Source organism: Columba livia, chromosome Z (genome assembly GCF_036013475.1).
Source record: "Columba livia isolate bColLiv1 breed racing homer chromosome Z, bColLiv1.pat.W.v2, whole genome shotgun sequence".
Lineage (NCBI taxonomy): Eukaryota > Metazoa > Chordata > Aves > Columbiformes > Columbidae > Columba > Columba livia.
The window spans coordinates 24,624,704-24,641,600 of NC_088642.1; the positions used below are offsets into that span (position 1 = coordinate 24,624,704).

Here is a 16,897-nt window from a genome sequence, read left to right on the forward strand (position 1 = left end):
GGTTAAGAGAATCCTGCCTCACTAATGAGTATTCCTCATTACTGCAAGGCCCTCATGTTAAGCAAACACAGCATAGGTCTAAGCTTTTACCTACTCCCTTTGGTTGAGAAACTGAATGATTTTTATATTTCTGCAGGACAGAAAGGAAAGAAAGGTCACAAACACCTTCCCAAGCTATAAAGAATTCTAGATAAATATTCCTAAATCTTTTAAGCTCAACCTCTATTTAGTCTCACCCAACATTTAAAAGCATTATCTTCAGCAGCTGATACTATGTATTTTCTATTTGTAGTGTTCATTTGCTTCCATATGTCAACAGTTTTTTCATCTGTATAGGAGCAGACTCATCGATTCTGCCCTATAATTAAAATAATCTCCTTATCCTCTTGCTTCATCCTCACTAGAGGGATGCAGATGGTTTCCATGCACTTGGTCAAGGGGGACTCTAGTCCTCCACTGGAAATTCAACTAGGAATCAAGAAACTTTCCTGTACCCCTTGCAAGGGTTACTGTACATCTCGTGTTTGTACAGTTCATCCTTTAAAAATACTTTTCATCCTAGCTTTGGCTGGGAGTATTAGGAAAACAAAGAAAGGTTTTGCATGTGGAAATATCTCCATGTTTCAAATGGGCACAAGACTCAACTCCCCATCCCTTTTGTACAAGTTCTCCCAGTTACACTGGAGAAACACCTCTCATTTATGAGCAGTCCTTTGGCCCACAATGGCAGGCTACTTCATGAGCCAGGTGAACTCTTGATCTCACTGATGAGGCATCGAAGGATGATCTCTAACCAAATATTTGGTCAAACTTGATGTCAGCACTAAACATTTACCCATAGGATTATTATCTGTAATGATAACTGTATATACCAAAAATAAGTAAACACAGACGCTTCTCAAATGACCGGAGATCTGGTTGTGTTCAGAAAGGACACCAAACAGTGAATCTGCCATCCATTTGATGATCTTATTTCAGCAGTGGCAAAGTAATAAGCTCACCCATCCATCCCACAGTCACCAAATGGCTGAATTCACTATGAATTCAGCTATATTTGTACAGTCTACTTTACTCACTGTTACTCTGTATCTTACAGATATCTTCACAGAAAAAAACAACAATAAAACCACCTCCAAACAAACAAAAACCCCAAACAAACCCCAAAACCCCAACAAAACCATTTTATAATTAACTACAGATCAAAATAAAAAGTTTCCCGCTTAATGGTGGAATAGGTTCACTTCTATGTTCTTATCATGAGACGAAACCAAAGTGATTTGTTTAGCCTAAAAGCTATCATCTGTTCACTATCTATTTTTCACTAATTACCCCCCAAAGAGTACTGTTGCTTGCAAGAATGCTTTAAGCTGTCATTTTACTCAGACGCAGTAATTAAACATTTCCTTTCAATTGCCTCAAAATACACAATCTCTTACTATTGTTCTTTTCAATTAGTGTAATTGAGAAATTAATTAAGTTATAGGGAATTTTCTGAATAGGATTTGTTTCCTTAGTCTGTTCTTTATCTTGTGCAAATTTGCTTTTTACTGTTTTAAAGAGGGGAGGGGACGGAAGGAGCACGAAAACTAAACTCGGAGTTCTGTCATTGCCTCTGTGAAGAGATGAACTAATTTAATGAAACAACGATCAAAGCCCCAAGGCAAGAAAAGAAAAGCATCTCTTCTCCATGCTACTATAGGTGAAAATGCATCAAGTCCAAGGCAGGACGATTTTATTTTTTAATGAGAAAAATACTGTACAGATGACAGCTTATTTAAAAATATCAGATATGCTGTAATGGTGTTCTCAAAAGTGCCAGTTTCAAAGTGAAATTTAATACCTATTTAATACGATCTTGTACAATTTTCCTTTATCTTTTGAATGCTTTGGATTTTTCTTTTTTTTTTTCAATTTGCCTATGCTGGTAAGAAAATATATATATTTTAAAACGTGCCCTGAGTGGAGGGAGAGGAGGCAGAAGGAGTTATTCCCCACATTCTCTCTGGGTGAAGTAGGGGATGAGGAAGACCAGCTCCTCTGCTCAGTCACCCCTTTAGCTCCATTCTGGCACAAGCAGCAGTTCCTGAAGCTCAAGGACCTGCGATGGGACATTTGTCCCTGGGCAATGAATGCACGCAACACAGGACCATTGCACTACGCTGAGTTCGGCCTGTGCTACCACGCCTTTAGCTAAATGGGCACGCTTCATTGTTAGCAATTCGCCCACAAGAAATCCAGTTATTTCAAGAAGCAATTTGAAGCAGTAATTTAGAAGAGGAATACAGAAAAAAAGGTATAATTAGGTTGAAATTATGTAACTTTATATCTATTGTTTAATGGTTGTAATGAAAAGAAGAAAAAAAAAAGTTTTATTTGCACCATAATTGTTACATCTGCTTGGTGTTGTGCCAACAGCTAATGCTACTAGAAGCACCAGCACAAGCAAGACAGAAACACTGGCATGATACAGCTGCTGATCCTAGAAATTCTGGCTGTGATAAGACCTAATTATGGCTTGCTAGTTCTTCTTGTGTTAATTAGTGGAAAATGCCAATTCATCAAGAAGCACTTGCTTTAAAAATCGACCCATTTCAAAGACACTTGCATGGCAATAACTTTATCATGCATGAGGAGGTCTGCCCAAAGCTAAAGGAAGAGGCAAAGAAATTCTTCAGCAAACAAAGATGGTCCAGTTGCTCTGTTATAGGATGTTTTGCTTTTCCTGATCTCTGATCAGAGACCTGAAACTACCATTCCCTCATTTCACAGCAGTGTCCTAACAATGAGGAAATGGTTCTTCTAGGCTGCGCATCTATCAGTATCTTTTCTGCTTTGCCTGATAAGCGTCTGTCAAGGTAGAGAGAGACAGAAAGTTATCTTGTTCTTTGTAGAGATAGGAATAGCAATGTAGATTATCACATTTCACTTTGCTTTTCCAGTAAAGTATAATTACTTGCACAGAATCAAGGTGGTGAGAAAGAGTGACAGAGACTCATCCCATGGAGATGTACTCATGGGAAAAACAGTCTGCACAGGACCACTGGCTGCAATTAATCAACTTCCTTGAGACATTTAACATGTAAACACCTGAGCCAGTGTCAGACAGCTGCAGTACTAACATTTTTTTTTAAACTAAAGGAGCTTAGAGGAGACCAGAAAACCTCTGCTCTGAGCATACAGCTTGTTACTGCATGATGCAAAGAGCCCTTCCACTTACACAGGAGACCTGGTGATTATAATTTATTGTTTTAGATAATCTAAAACTGTCAGACTGTTCAAGTCTCTAGCCTCACTTGAGTCACTGAGGTTAACACATAATATCACACAATATTCATGATTCTGAGCCTTCTGCACCAAAAACTGCAACAGCCTGACAAACTGTTCCTCTTCTTCATGTTCACGGCTGTTGTTTTTCATCCATTCTTACAAAATAAATGTAATCTTATCTTCTCTTTCTCCTTACTTTGTCTTTATCTAGTCTCGAAGTACAAATACTTCAGAGACATCCCTAGGGAAATGAATTTATGGCACCTGGAGTCTTCTCTGATAAATGACAGCCATGGCACTAAAGTAATACTCCAAGCAGCCTTTTGTACTCCCTTTAAAAGCATCATTGTAGACCTGATGTCTACATTTCCAGAGGAATGCCTGTGAGTGACAGAATGTATCTTCTGGTGTTCCAGAATTATGAAACTTATTCACTAGGAACAGAAAAAAAAACTTACTAAGTTTTAGTAAGACTTAAAAATAATTCTTTAATTAGAATAAAAATGACAAATAAGAGAGCTCCAAAAGCCTATCAGGGATAGAAAAGCCAATGGAACACATTCTGCAAAGAACATATTTTAAGGCAATTTATAGCTTTCTTCAAACAAATAGATTAATAATTCTTGTGATACTCATGGCTGTGAAGAAGTACTTTGATGCATCAACCATCCAATTGCACCAAATCTTATATAAAGAGTAAGTCTTACTTTTTATTCTCCAAAAAGACAGACAAAAAGTTCTTAGTAATAGTGGATTACTTCCCACATCTCTATGGAGATTTAACTCTCAAACAAATGATGGTACTGTATTTCTGTGCTCATCATTTCTGCAAAAAACACTCAGGGAAAGTGTAGCTGGTTCGCCCAGGGGTGAAGTCACAAAGCTGTAACTGCGAAAGAGAAATAGCTGCCAAATAATACCTTTACTTTCCTTTTTTCCTTCTTCCATAACAAGAAGAAGAAATGTAGAGAGCTTTGGAGAAGTAGGCAAAACATCTATAAAAGGCTATGAAAAAATGTGAAAGTAATGAAAGGCTACCAGAGAGGTCTTAAAAAATTCTACAAAGAATTCTAGACTAAAAGGATCTAAAGGATTTTCTTCAACTTAACAGAAACCGGATTCATAAAATACGTATCTATTTCTTCCCATCTTAAGCATTTTGGAAGCACTGCTGAGCATCTGAAATGTTACCAAAATTTACCTTAGTTTTAGAGTAGAATAAAGAAGCCTTTGTTTCCATGGCAAGAGAAGCAATTTGCACTATAGTGCCACTGGCTTTGAGTAAGATAGACTCAATTTTGTCTTGAGAAGAGCTTGGTTTTTAAGCATGTGATAGACAAATAAAAGATTACCAGGCCCTTCTTCAATCTTCCACAGCCATGTGGCCTAGACTGCAAAGTTTTGTGTGATGGCCACGAAACTGTAGAGGAGACTTCCCAAGAGAACAGAACAGGTAACAAACACAGGTAACAAGCTGTTAAGGCAAGGAAAGGCTTTTCATTTGTATTTTGTTCCTCAACTGAATGGGAAAACAGAGCTGGAAAAATTTTGAATGTCTTCATAATGAATCAATATGCTTTAAAGCTGCGTAGACAGTGAAATGCCATTTTGAGTAGTCATAATCAAATATATAATAATACAGGGGCTCTATGATGCTAATTCCTGAGGACCACAAAACCAGAATATTGCTTTGGCTAAAACATCAGTGTTATGCAAGAACCTAACTTTAAATAACAACTACCTGTGGTAACCTAATGATTTTAAGGGCTAAAGCAGCAGCCACGTCAAGTATGGGCTGGTGTTTCCTTCTGTTTTTCATGTCTGATACTAACATTTTCTCAAACAGATGGCCAGCATAGAAGTCCTCTCTGCCACACAGGGAAAGTATGTTATATACTATATAAAGTACATTATCTAGAAGTTTCATACAATGTAAATTACAAAGTTAATATCTTTTTAAACTAATTTCATGCCTTTTGGCCTTGGTGTGATGCAGAAACCCAGGCCACCCCACTGAGGAATCGCCTTCAGCCACTGCAGACAGCAACAGCTCATTTTCTCAGCCTGCCACAGGATCATTCCCTACTCTGCCCATAACTGTACTGCAGATTTAAATGTCACATGCAATGTGTCACACACCTAACGGCAATGGATATGCCACAGTACAATGCTTTCATTATTCAATTTTTTCTCTTTTTTCCTGCTTTGTCACATTATTATATGTAATTATACCACTGCACCTTCCCCCAGGAAGCTCTCACTTCATTGGTGTAAGTGGCACAGCATCCTTCAGAAAATGAAAACATTCTTTTCCTGCCATGGTAAGACTGGTAAGGTTTAGATAACGTTCCTGTCTTCTCTAACGCCCACAAACCAGAAGGTTTCTGTGGTGGGTTTTGAGGAAAAAGAGGACAAATGTCCTCTGTAAGATGCAGAGGATGCCTTGGACAGGGGCGTAGGGACTGTGGGGCAGATTGCTGGACTGAGAAACTACAATGCTCAAAGCAAGTAGGGGAAATGGGGGTGGAATTAAAAGTCTCAACTCTATCACTTTTTCCAAAAAAATCATAGGGCATACCAAATAATTTCTGAATTTCTTCCAGATAAGGTCATACCATGCCCAATGGGAGGCTCTTCTCAGCAGGTGAATTCAAGGGCTGTCAACAAGTGACCCATTATAAGCTCCTTTGTCTTTGTTTTACCTAAGACATGCCACCAGCCTCTCCTGGTGGTGCAGCCCGAGTTCCTTCCCCTCTTCATCCCTCCCTGCCTCCCACCTCACATATCCTTTGGCTCCTGCTACTTTCAGCTTCTTTTTTCATCTCAGACATCTCATAATAGGAAAAAGTCACAGATGCCTTTCCACTACCTCTGTTACACCAATCGATATTTTTTGGGGGCTCTCTGCCTCAGTCTCCTCTGTGTTAGCCTTCTGGGCTGCTGCTGGTGTCAGTACTCCTGGCAGAGGTGAGACCAAGTCCATCTTCTGATGCTGCCAGATGCTGCCCAAACAAGGGCTGAAAAACTCCCAATGCTGTGCAGGAGTCAGGCAGCATCAAAAGGAGCTACTCTTCTGCCAGCTGATCATCATCTCTTCTTGCCTGCTTATATGCTTTACAAAGTCAGGAGAAAAGAAAGGCCTATGCCAGAAAAAGGAAAAAAAGTTGTAAAAGGAAAAAGTTTAGGGAGGTGCCTTAATTAGGGGAATCATCTCCATTAAACTCTCGTTACCAGCTCCTATCAAAGGTCTAGTAAAAAAGATGCAAAGACTTGCCTTCGCTTTTCATTTAAAAATTGATCAGTGTTTTCTTCAAAACTTTATACAATTATTTCTAGATTTACTTTGGATTCTGCAATGCCTGAGTATATACAGGTCTGAATATATACAGGCATCCAGCACTGTATATACAGGACAGCTGATGAACAAATATTTTGGCTAGAAGGAGATTGTATAGATGCTTATGCGAAAAAGGACATTCTCCTAATCCCAAAAGGTATTACACAAACTCTTAGCATTGTGCATTTTTATGAAAAGATATTATGTTTTCAGTAAATACTTTTGTGTTTAGAAAAATGTGTTCTAAAGGTTTAGTTGATGTTTTTTTTTTCGTTGCAGAAATCTGCTGTAAAAGGTAAGTCTGGTGCATTTTATGAAAATACATGGAGATAAAAACATTTTCACTCTATATTCATTACAGAGTCTTTGTTTTAGTAGTCTTTTCTTGGATTAGTGTTAGAATATTTTTTCAAGGTTAGTAACCACTTGGACAAACTGTTAATTTAGCATAAAACACAATACAAAGGACTGCTTAAAACAGTTTTTTGCAGAGAAAAAGCTTCAGTTCTACTGCTATCCTATGCACTCCAAAACCTTTATACACCTACATTGCATGCCTTAGTTATACAAATTATTATGTTCTCAAAACAGACATGCTTTAATTATTCAAACCTCAAGAAACAGGGTGAAGTCAGGAGAGAATGATGATTTAAAAGTCAAGATTAAAATAATCAATCCTTTCTTTGCTTGCTCCCTAACAAGGCATATGAAACAAACAAAACTGTACAGCAACGATTATTTTCTCACTCAAAATATTATGTTAGATAATATTGAGTGCTGTTTTCTTCTACACATACGAGACACAAGCACAATAATTCTAGTGTAATGGGGATAATTGCTACCGGTTATATCTATCTGGTGTGAATCACAGAGTTTTCTCTTGTTAAAAGGTAATTTGTGCTATATTTGAACAGACACATTGAAAAACAAAAGTTGGTCTTTTTTTTCTTTCCTTTCCTTTCCTTTCCTTTCCTTTCCTTTCCTTTCCTTTCCTTTCCTTTCCTTTCCTTTCCTTTCCTTTCCTTTCCTTTCCTTTCCTTTCCTTTCCTTTCCTTTCCTTTCCTTTCCTTTCCTTTCCTTTCCTTTCCTTTCCTTTCCTTTCCTTTCCTTTCCTTTCCTTTCCTTTCCTTTCCTTTCCTTTCCTTTCCTTTCCTTTCCTTTCCTTTCCTTTCCTTTCCTTTCCTTTCCTTTCCTTTCCTTTCCTTTCCTTTTCCTTTCCTTTCCTTTCCTTTCCTTTCCTTTCCTTTCCTTTTCCTTTCCTTTCCTTTCCTTTCCTTTCCTTTCCTTTCCTTTCCTTTCCTTTCCTTCTTCCTTTCTTTATTTTTAAGTACTTTAAATTTAATATGTAACCAACCCTACGATGATCACTGTGGAAAACAAAACAAAACAAAACAAAACACCCACACCCACCAAAAAAACCCAACCAACCAAACCAAACAAAAAACCGCCTAAAAGCAGGATGGTTGTACAATCTGGCTCTGGTATAACTTCATGTCTTTACAGCTAATTTTATATAGTTATCATAAACATGGCTGAAATTGTAATGAGCTTGCTCTGCAGTTTCATATGGAAAACAGTTAGAAACCTAATCCATAATGCAAGACAGCAGAACACTTTACAGGTAAATTACCCACAACAGAGCAATAAATCAAAGTAAGTCCCATCTGTCATTTTAGAAGCAGTGGGAGTCTATTACAGTTTGGCACAGGTACGATGCAGCCGGGTGGCTTGCACTTGGCTTGCACAGTACCTGCTATTGGGAGGAACCAATCGCCTTTTTACAGATACAAGTCAAAAATAACTGACATGATTACCCTAGCAAGAGTGACCGTAACGAGAAGCTGAAACACAATAATGAAGTAGGACAAAAGAGGAGAGCAGTCTAGTGAGAATGCTCTGACTGATTTATATTCCTCTCCTAAAGCGTTGCCCTCGAACTGAGCATACTATTCCGTTCCACTTGAAAATAAATAAACACGTTTATGTTGTTATCACTGTATTGTTAAAGGTGAACAACTTCTCATTTTTTGTTAGGAGGAGAGGGGGAATAGTTTTTGTCCATGCTTGTTGAAATAACATCTGTTATTCTTTCCTATTTCAAAACTTCAGAAGATCAAGGTCAAATTAAATACCACAACTACACGCAGTAAAAATTCAGGAAATTATAATAAATGCAAATTGATAAAGATGAGCTTACAGAAAGCAAGCGATGCCAGTAGAGGTTCTATCCTGACACAACAGATGTTTTCATGTGCAATGAATAAGTCTCTGTGCAGCCCACACTGGCTCTAGTGGCTGTATATACATATTCATTTATATGTCAGAGGGTTGAGTCCACAATGTTCTTAGCTATGCATCAAAATATTTAAAGAATGCACAAAAATAAAAGAATTAACGTATCTACAAGTTCTTTTCTTTGCATGTTCTTTTAAACAACAGTATGCACTCTGTGAAACAGCATATCTGAAAAGCTTTTTCTGAGCTGCAGTTTTGTCCCTTTCAGAATGTTTTCTATCTCAGTTCTACCAAACATCTTCTAATAACTTGCTTTGTTCTAAGAAATCTCAATGCTTTCTACAAAGATTAGTAAGTGTCTCAGAAGGTAGGAATACTACATCTACCCATTTAGCAGCCTGTCACCTGATATTTGTGAAAACAGCACAAGATCACCCAGAAATAAGCCAAAAGCCAAGACTTCCAAACCCTTTTCTTACTATATGACACCCCGGACTTCCAAATAGAATCACAAAACCAAAAATTACAACTACAGAAACAATCCACAGATACCAGATCAGGCAATCACTCTCACTTATGACTAAATAGTCAGAGAATAAAGAATTTCTACTGTGCAATCATGCAATGACTACAATACTTTTGGCACAGTCAATACTCGGTACAAGAGTCCCAGACCTTTGGTACCTGATCATTGGTAACACACCTCAAAAACTGTTCGCTATTTAACACACTGTGCTGTGGCAAAGCTAAATAGGACATAGCTCTGTGCAAGCTCTCTGTGCAAGCTGATGAGATTTTTATAAAGACTTGAAAAACTACAGGCTGATAGTCACTGACAGTATTTTGCTTTATTTCCTCCTTATTTTCTTTTTTTTTTTTTTTTTTTTTTTTTGTTTTGTTTTGTTTTGGGTTTTTTTTGTTGTTTTCCCATGAGGAAATGTAGCTACAGGATATGGTCGTCCATCCCTCATTCTCCAAAATAAGTAATTCCTTCAGGGTGGCATGTATATTGTAGCACAACTGCACAGAAAAGATAAGATTCATCTGCCAACTCACTAACCTCCTCCAGCAATCTGAGCATGACATGACCTATTGCTAAAATCATGCTGTATGAGTGAAAACGGGCTATTGTAAAGAGAAGTTGAGACCAGTCACATAACATTTTTATGTTGCACTACTTTCAGGCTTGCTAAAAACCAGCATTGGAAAAGCAAGAGGTCTGCTTTTAAAAGGAATGTGGACAGCATGAAAAGCTACTGAATTTAGAAAACAGTATTTAGTGAGAAACTTTGCTGATTGGTTCAGATCCAGGAATTACATGCTAAAATTCTGGTATTGCAAGTTTGTCCAAGTGTCTCAAACTCAAGTTCTGCAAAAGAAGCACACAGAGGTGGTTCCCCTTCCCAGTCCTTGAAGGAAGGACCTCAGATGTCTCATTGCACAAGGTACTCCAGCCTGGTGATGGGTAAGGGTGATGGAAACATTTCGGCAACTGCCCCAAACCTGCCCCTGAGAGCTTGATGCCTCTTGAGAGTGCACGTCGGGTGTCTTCCCATGGACCACATGCACAATTTAGATATCCAAACTGGAGCTGTGAGGAGTAGACTTGAAAAGCTGGTGCAAGGCCTCATGCTGAAAAATCTAAAGCTGCACTCCTGCCCTAAACCCATTATTCATTCGTAAACACTTCTTTGGATGCTTAAGAAATGAAAAATGAGCCATCTGTGCTTCAAATCCTGATGCTGTCTGTGTAAAAATATCCAATACCAATTAGTAAGTTGCTTTCAAATTCTCTTTATATGCAATTATTGCTTTTTCTCTGTAGAAAAGTATGTTTAGGTCCTTTTCTCCCTTTGAACCAGACTTATTTAACTGAAGATGTGCTAAAAAACCATAAATGAAGCGATAAGATAAAAGAAGATTATAGGGTTAGAAGAAGATGTCCTTTGGGACATTTGAAGTGGAAGTCAAGGCCAGAATTATTTCAGGGCTTCAATAATGATTTAACACGTCTTCCAATGACTGGGAAAGCAAGCACTATATGGAGATAGTTGTCATTTTTTCCATTTCCTATGATATGTGTGCAGTTGAACTAAATCTATTTTATGTCTCTTTACTATTTACAATTGGTAAAAATGCTTTGATTGTTTTTTCTATTTTTGAAACCTTGTGTGACTGTTTGAGTTGCTTAGCAATAGAGAAAAATCAAAATATACAAAATGATAGCACAATGAAAATTGATCTAATAGCTGTCACTTTATCAAACCATTTTAAAAATCTTTACGAGCATGAAACAATCTGTATGCTAGTACAAATCTTGTCTCTATTAGCTTGTTGTGACTTTGTTCCTGGACAGTCTACGTCCACAACAGACTGGAACAGAATAGAAATAGAAATATAAACTGGTCTTCAACCAAGGTTATTCAATGACATCCACAGCATTAGGTGAACATCTTCCTATTAAAAACTTCCAACTTCTAAGGGAAGAAATACTTTACTAATCATCTTCACCTAATCATCTTCACCTTCTTGTCCAGTGGCTGTTCATTTGGCTGCTTTGTTTCACACTAGTTTGTGAAGAAGTTCTGCATTGTGCAGAAGTTCTTCTGGTTGTTTCAAATAAATGTTGCCTTTGCAAAAGCAAACATCTTTCAGACGTGGTCACTTCTTAGATACTAGAAAACATCAAAGGAGCTATCCTTTAAAATATTGTTTTTATTTATTACTGCATTCATCTTTGACTTACAATAAAGATGGGAGAGTGCTAAGATGCCATTGATTCATTCCGTCATTTTATAAGGTAGAATGCTTTGTCAGACATTCTTACTGAAAAGGGAATATGCCTTGAGTATATGTGGCTTGGATATGTCTTTCTCCTTTGTCAGGTATTGGTCCTTCACTCATTGATACCAACATCTGATGTATGTATTGAATCCAAGAGGTGTATTTTCCTCAGAGAACAGTGCCACTTACTTCAGCAGAAAAACATCTGAACTTCCTCAAAGTGACTAAAATGTACCAACATGCCTTTTTTTGCAGCATTTCTTGGTACATGGTTTTATTGTCCACCTTCCATATTTGACAGCTTATAATCATTGTTAATTTCCTCTGATAAATGATGTATTTGGCCCATGACAGTAAGCACGTGGAACGTATTTGCTTTCTTACCATACTCAGCATGCAGTGCTTGGCACAGGTCAAATTCTTAGCTCGTGCTCTCAGATGGTGTTCGACATATCTGACTTAATGAAAGCTCCCTCTTGTTTTATTTCTTCCACTTTGAATTATGTACGTTCTAGGTTTGCATACCATGAACATTAGGAGGATCTGAATGAGGATGATACAGGTGTTTCAGCAAATATGTCACTTACAGCTGCTTTCTGTGTGAGGAGGACCAGAACTTTCCTTCCATCAGTTGCATTTGACCTATACACTTATGAAATATTATTTTAGCTACAGCAGAAAACACAGTCATAAAAAAATGGGGACACACACACATAAAATTTTGGCATGAAGTTAAAGAAGAACAAAAGAACAACCTCTTTCTTCACCTCTGCTATCATTCTATGTGGCCTAGCAGTTCATATTGATTATGTGATTTTCTGTAACTCTTATACAGGAAACAACAGGGCCAAGAAATACATAATCCTGTACACATAAGACTGAAAAAAAATAAACTGATCCTAGCATTTAAGCCCAAATAATCAGAACAAGTCACAGCCTCCTGATTTTTCCAGTGTTTTAATTCCAGGAGAGGAGAAAGCAATGCACTAGGCAAAAATAAATATTGCAGCATATATATTAAAACTCTGAAACCTATGGCTTGAAATTTGATTTACTTTTTTTCTCATATCTCAGGTAAGTGAAAAATGAGCTATTTTTATCTGCTAATAATTGAGAAAATACACTGACAATATGGGTAACACAGACTGGCCTTTGAAATACCCATATATCTAGTTTGCAGAGTAAAGAAAAATATATAATAAGCACCAGTAGTATATAGTAAATGCTTATAATTCTTAGGCTATAATCAAAGATTTATTCAAAACAGATAATTAAACTATGATAAAGCAAGAGACAAGAATAAAAAAGCATACCAGTATAGTTGTTATAGCTGATAACATGTGATTTCAGGGTCTCAGAAATCAGCAGAAAAAAAATCTTTAATTAACACAACCTTTACATCTAGCCCATAGTAACTGGCATACAAATGGCTGCCGAAAAAACAAAAACATTCTTCTAAAGCATAGAGACATGCAATTTCTGACTTATTTGTTTCATTCTTGATTGTCAATGCCATGCTATGTTTTTGCCTCTGATGTCATGAAACAAATGAGAAACGAAAACTAAGAGAACGATGAAAATGTTGAGAACTGCAGGAACTGAAAAATGCCAGACAGTTCTATGCTAATGTTTAATAAAGTGTGTGCATAAAAATTGCAGAAAAAAAAAAAAAAAGAAAGCTTTGTTTGCTCTCATGTGAAAACACGAGAAATGCAATACCACTTGATTGCTGCTGGGTTTTAATTTACACCAAAATCTCAAATGAAACTGGCTTTACTCAGTATAGTTTAAAATATATGAATATTTTTACACATGCACTATACTTCTGGCACTCAAAAACTTTGTAGTATCATGCTGCAGCCAGCAAGGTCTGAGAACAACAATTAAGATGAGGTTTCAAGTGGATGGTGACATTTCTGCTGATTTCATACACCTGTGTATGTGTATAATATGTCGACCCTAACCTCTAAGAAACTGTATTTCTTTCTCTATGTCTTCCTTCATGTCCATGGTTAAGATGTTTCTGCTCCATATCTCCCTACAAGTGTCCTATTTTGATAAAATTCCTTCCCTTTTAGCTGGCAGAATAGGCCCAAAGAGACAGTCCATTTTGGTGACATGACCTACCAGGATTAGCCCTGTGACTTTATACTGAGGTGGATTAGGGGATTTCACATGGTCACTGACAGAGCTCAGATTTTTAGAGGTATTAATGCTCAGTCATGTTCTCCTTCTAAACCTTGCATTCTCACTGAAGTTTCAAGATAACACTGTGTGGGCTTTCTTGCTTTCAAACTTCTGCTTTAAACAGCTGTAAAATTAATGTGTCAGCCACTGGCTAATTTTTCTGTTACTGGACTCCTAGCTCATCCCTTACCTCCTCCTGTCTCTGATACACTGACGCCATGGTCTTGTTGCAACTTGAGCTTAACAAAATCGAATGTAAACTCTTTTTCTCCCACACGTTCTCATTTCCTCCTTCTCTGCCTACCTGTAAAGAAAACACTTCAATCCTTCCTACTCAAATCTTTTTTTGGACTTTTCCCTTTTTCTTGCCCAGCAAACTCAGGCCATTCCTCTTCATCTTCAGCAGATGCCAGGGTCACCCTCTCCTCTGCTTACTCTCTGCCAGGTTTCTCCCCGAGGCTTGTGTTATATCACACTGGGATTTCTGCCCAGTTTGACTTTCTGGACATTCTTATGAACATATGCCAAATACTGTTGCTTGGCCTGTGTTTCTTATTTGCTGATACAAACTCTCTGATTTCACTACCTTGCTCAGCTGACCTTTCTCCCAGTATGGTCTCTCCAGTTCCCCATTAACTATAATAACCAATTTTGGCTTCTTTTAAGCACCCCAATAATGCCACACATCCTTACTGCCCTTGCTGAGGTTCACTCTGATCCTTTCTTCCTTATGCCACCTCATCACCTGGTTTAATAGCTTCACCCACACCCTACCTCTGCCTTTCATCACACAGCCTCATTCAAGAAAGATCCCACCCTGTACCCATTTACATATTTTTAATTCCAATCATACCTACAAGGAATCAAACAACCTTTTTCCTCCTGTTTCAAGAGGAACTCTCTTTCTTCTACTAAAGTCTACTTATCTACCCTTCCACCACGATCCTTTTGTCCTTGGAGAGGACCTAACAGGTCATGGATCAGCAGGTAAACAATACCATTATAAAGCAAAGACCTCTTGTAAGCACGTCTGTGAGGCAGTTCCAAACAAAACTTAACCGATTTGGTTCGGTCCTCATTTAAAGGTTATTCTATTAACATGTTCAAGGTTATCCCTAAACTGCAATCCAAAGGAATGACAAGAAATTGAACAGACACCCAAACTACGGAGCTCAAGGCCCTTGTTCAAGTTACCCAAACCAAGTACCTACAGAAAGCCACACAGGGGTACATAGCATAGTCTGAACCAGGGGACAGAGTTTTCACAGAAGATTTTACAGAGTTTAAAGCAAGTTTCACATCCAAGATTTCATTCAATGCATGCGACATCCAGAACTGCTTGCTCCCTAATAAAAGTGGGTACATGCAGGAATATGGTGAGCCCATGGAATGTTCTGAACTCCTTCATGTTCAATGAAACATGCTGCAGGATTCAGATGTTACTAGATTATTTCATGTAATCTTGTACAGCCTTTTCCACAGTCAGAACATTCCCTTAATTTATGTCAAAACTTAAGGAGTTATGTTAAAATGAGTTACCTTTTCTTGATATTGTCGCCGTGAGGAATCCAGAGACTGAATGAGGGCAGTGGCATGACCTACAAACATGGCGTAACAAGTAGCCCCCACGATCATACTCAACATGGTTATCCAGAGGTCGGACATGCTGACGGGGGCGCGGGCTCCATAACCAATGCAGAGCATGTGGCTCATGGCTTTGAAGAGCGCATATGAGTACTGCTTCCCCCAGGAATCGTTCTGCAAGAAAAGAGACAAGTGACTGAGCCAGCAAGCAGCTGAAGGGAAAAATACATTTGTACCTGTATAGCGGGATCATAGATTACTGGCTCTGAAAGAGCAGTCTGGTAATGTATTCTCTGTGCGTGAGAAGAGATATTTCTTCTAAATTAACTGTTAGATAAAGCATCAGAGATTCTGCCAAAAAATACTTAGCACAGTGAGATGAAATAAAATTGACTATACATTATTGTATTCTTAAATGTGGGTGTTAACCTAATTACAAAGAGACTGAAGGTCAATTTTATTTTACAGCCCATGGCAGAGAGACTGAAAGGGTAGTGTCTCAAACATTGTGGCAAAACCAGTTCTGCAGCCACAGGAGATGGGCCATCCCTAGAAGCATGAGATGGGACATCATGAGAAGGTGAATTGCCATTAGTCAAGGACAAGCTAACAAGCCACAGACAAAAGGCCAGCTGGTACAGGAGTCAGGGGGGATTTGTCACACAGATCCTTTTTCTGATAGGCCCAGCATGGCAGTAGGGGGGAATAACCCAGACTGCTCAAGACTCTTCAAAGTTGCCTACGACCCTTCAGGACTCTTCCATCTTTCACAATCACCCCCCAGTGACACCTGTGCAAAAGACTGAAGATCAAGCAAGCAGGCAAACCAGAGGGCTATAAGAAGCCCTCTGATACCAGCACCGGCAGCATGCCCACCATCCTGAGGACCATTCTGCCCACCAGTGTCACCGCAGGAATCAAACCAGGCACCAGAGGAAGCTGCATGTTGATCCAAGACCACAAGCCTCAACATACACATGGCAGAGAAATAAGGGTGGCGAAACCTGTCTCTCTCTTCCCTTTCTTTTCTATTTTCCTATTATTTTATTTTACTTTTTATAAGTAAAACAGTAACGTAAAGTTTACAGCCACATATGTGCTGCAAACTTTTTATGTTTACTAATTGAGCCTAAATAACGTAAATCCTTGTGCCATCAAATCATTTGTCAATTGGGCCACGCTGCAAAATTCAAGTCTTTCATTGACAGATCTTAAGTATCCTGTGTACTCTTTTCCAACCAAGGGGACCCACGAATCCGAGTCACCTCTCCCTCCACCCATACCTCTGGGCAGGACATGACTCAGATGGATCACAAAGAACTGAGCAATAAGACTCATCAAGTGCAAGAAGGTAATATTTTGTTTTAACGTGCAAGAACGTACTCTCATGGCCCCATTTCTTTTCAGAGTTGTCCACACAACCACTTTTCATCTTATCAGCTGTTTCACTTTCAGAGAACAGGAAAAAAAAAAAAGAGTATTATTTCTTGTAATGTCTGCTCA

At 38.3% G+C, this 16,897-nt stretch overlaps 1 protein-coding gene across 1 annotated transcript in view; it reads right to left on the reverse strand.

Moving 5' to 3' along the window:
• Positions 1 to 16,897, reverse strand: part of HCN1 (hyperpolarization activated cyclic nucleotide gated potassium channel 1) — a 196,033-nt gene that overhangs the window by 52,948 nt on the left and 126,188 nt on the right. Inside the window, exon 4 of the mRNA XM_065045178.1 lies at positions 15,350 to 15,568. Coding sequence (XP_064901250.1) covers positions 15,350 to 15,568 — 219 coding nt within the window. The remainder of the gene's footprint in view (positions 1 to 15,349; positions 15,569 to 16,897) is intronic.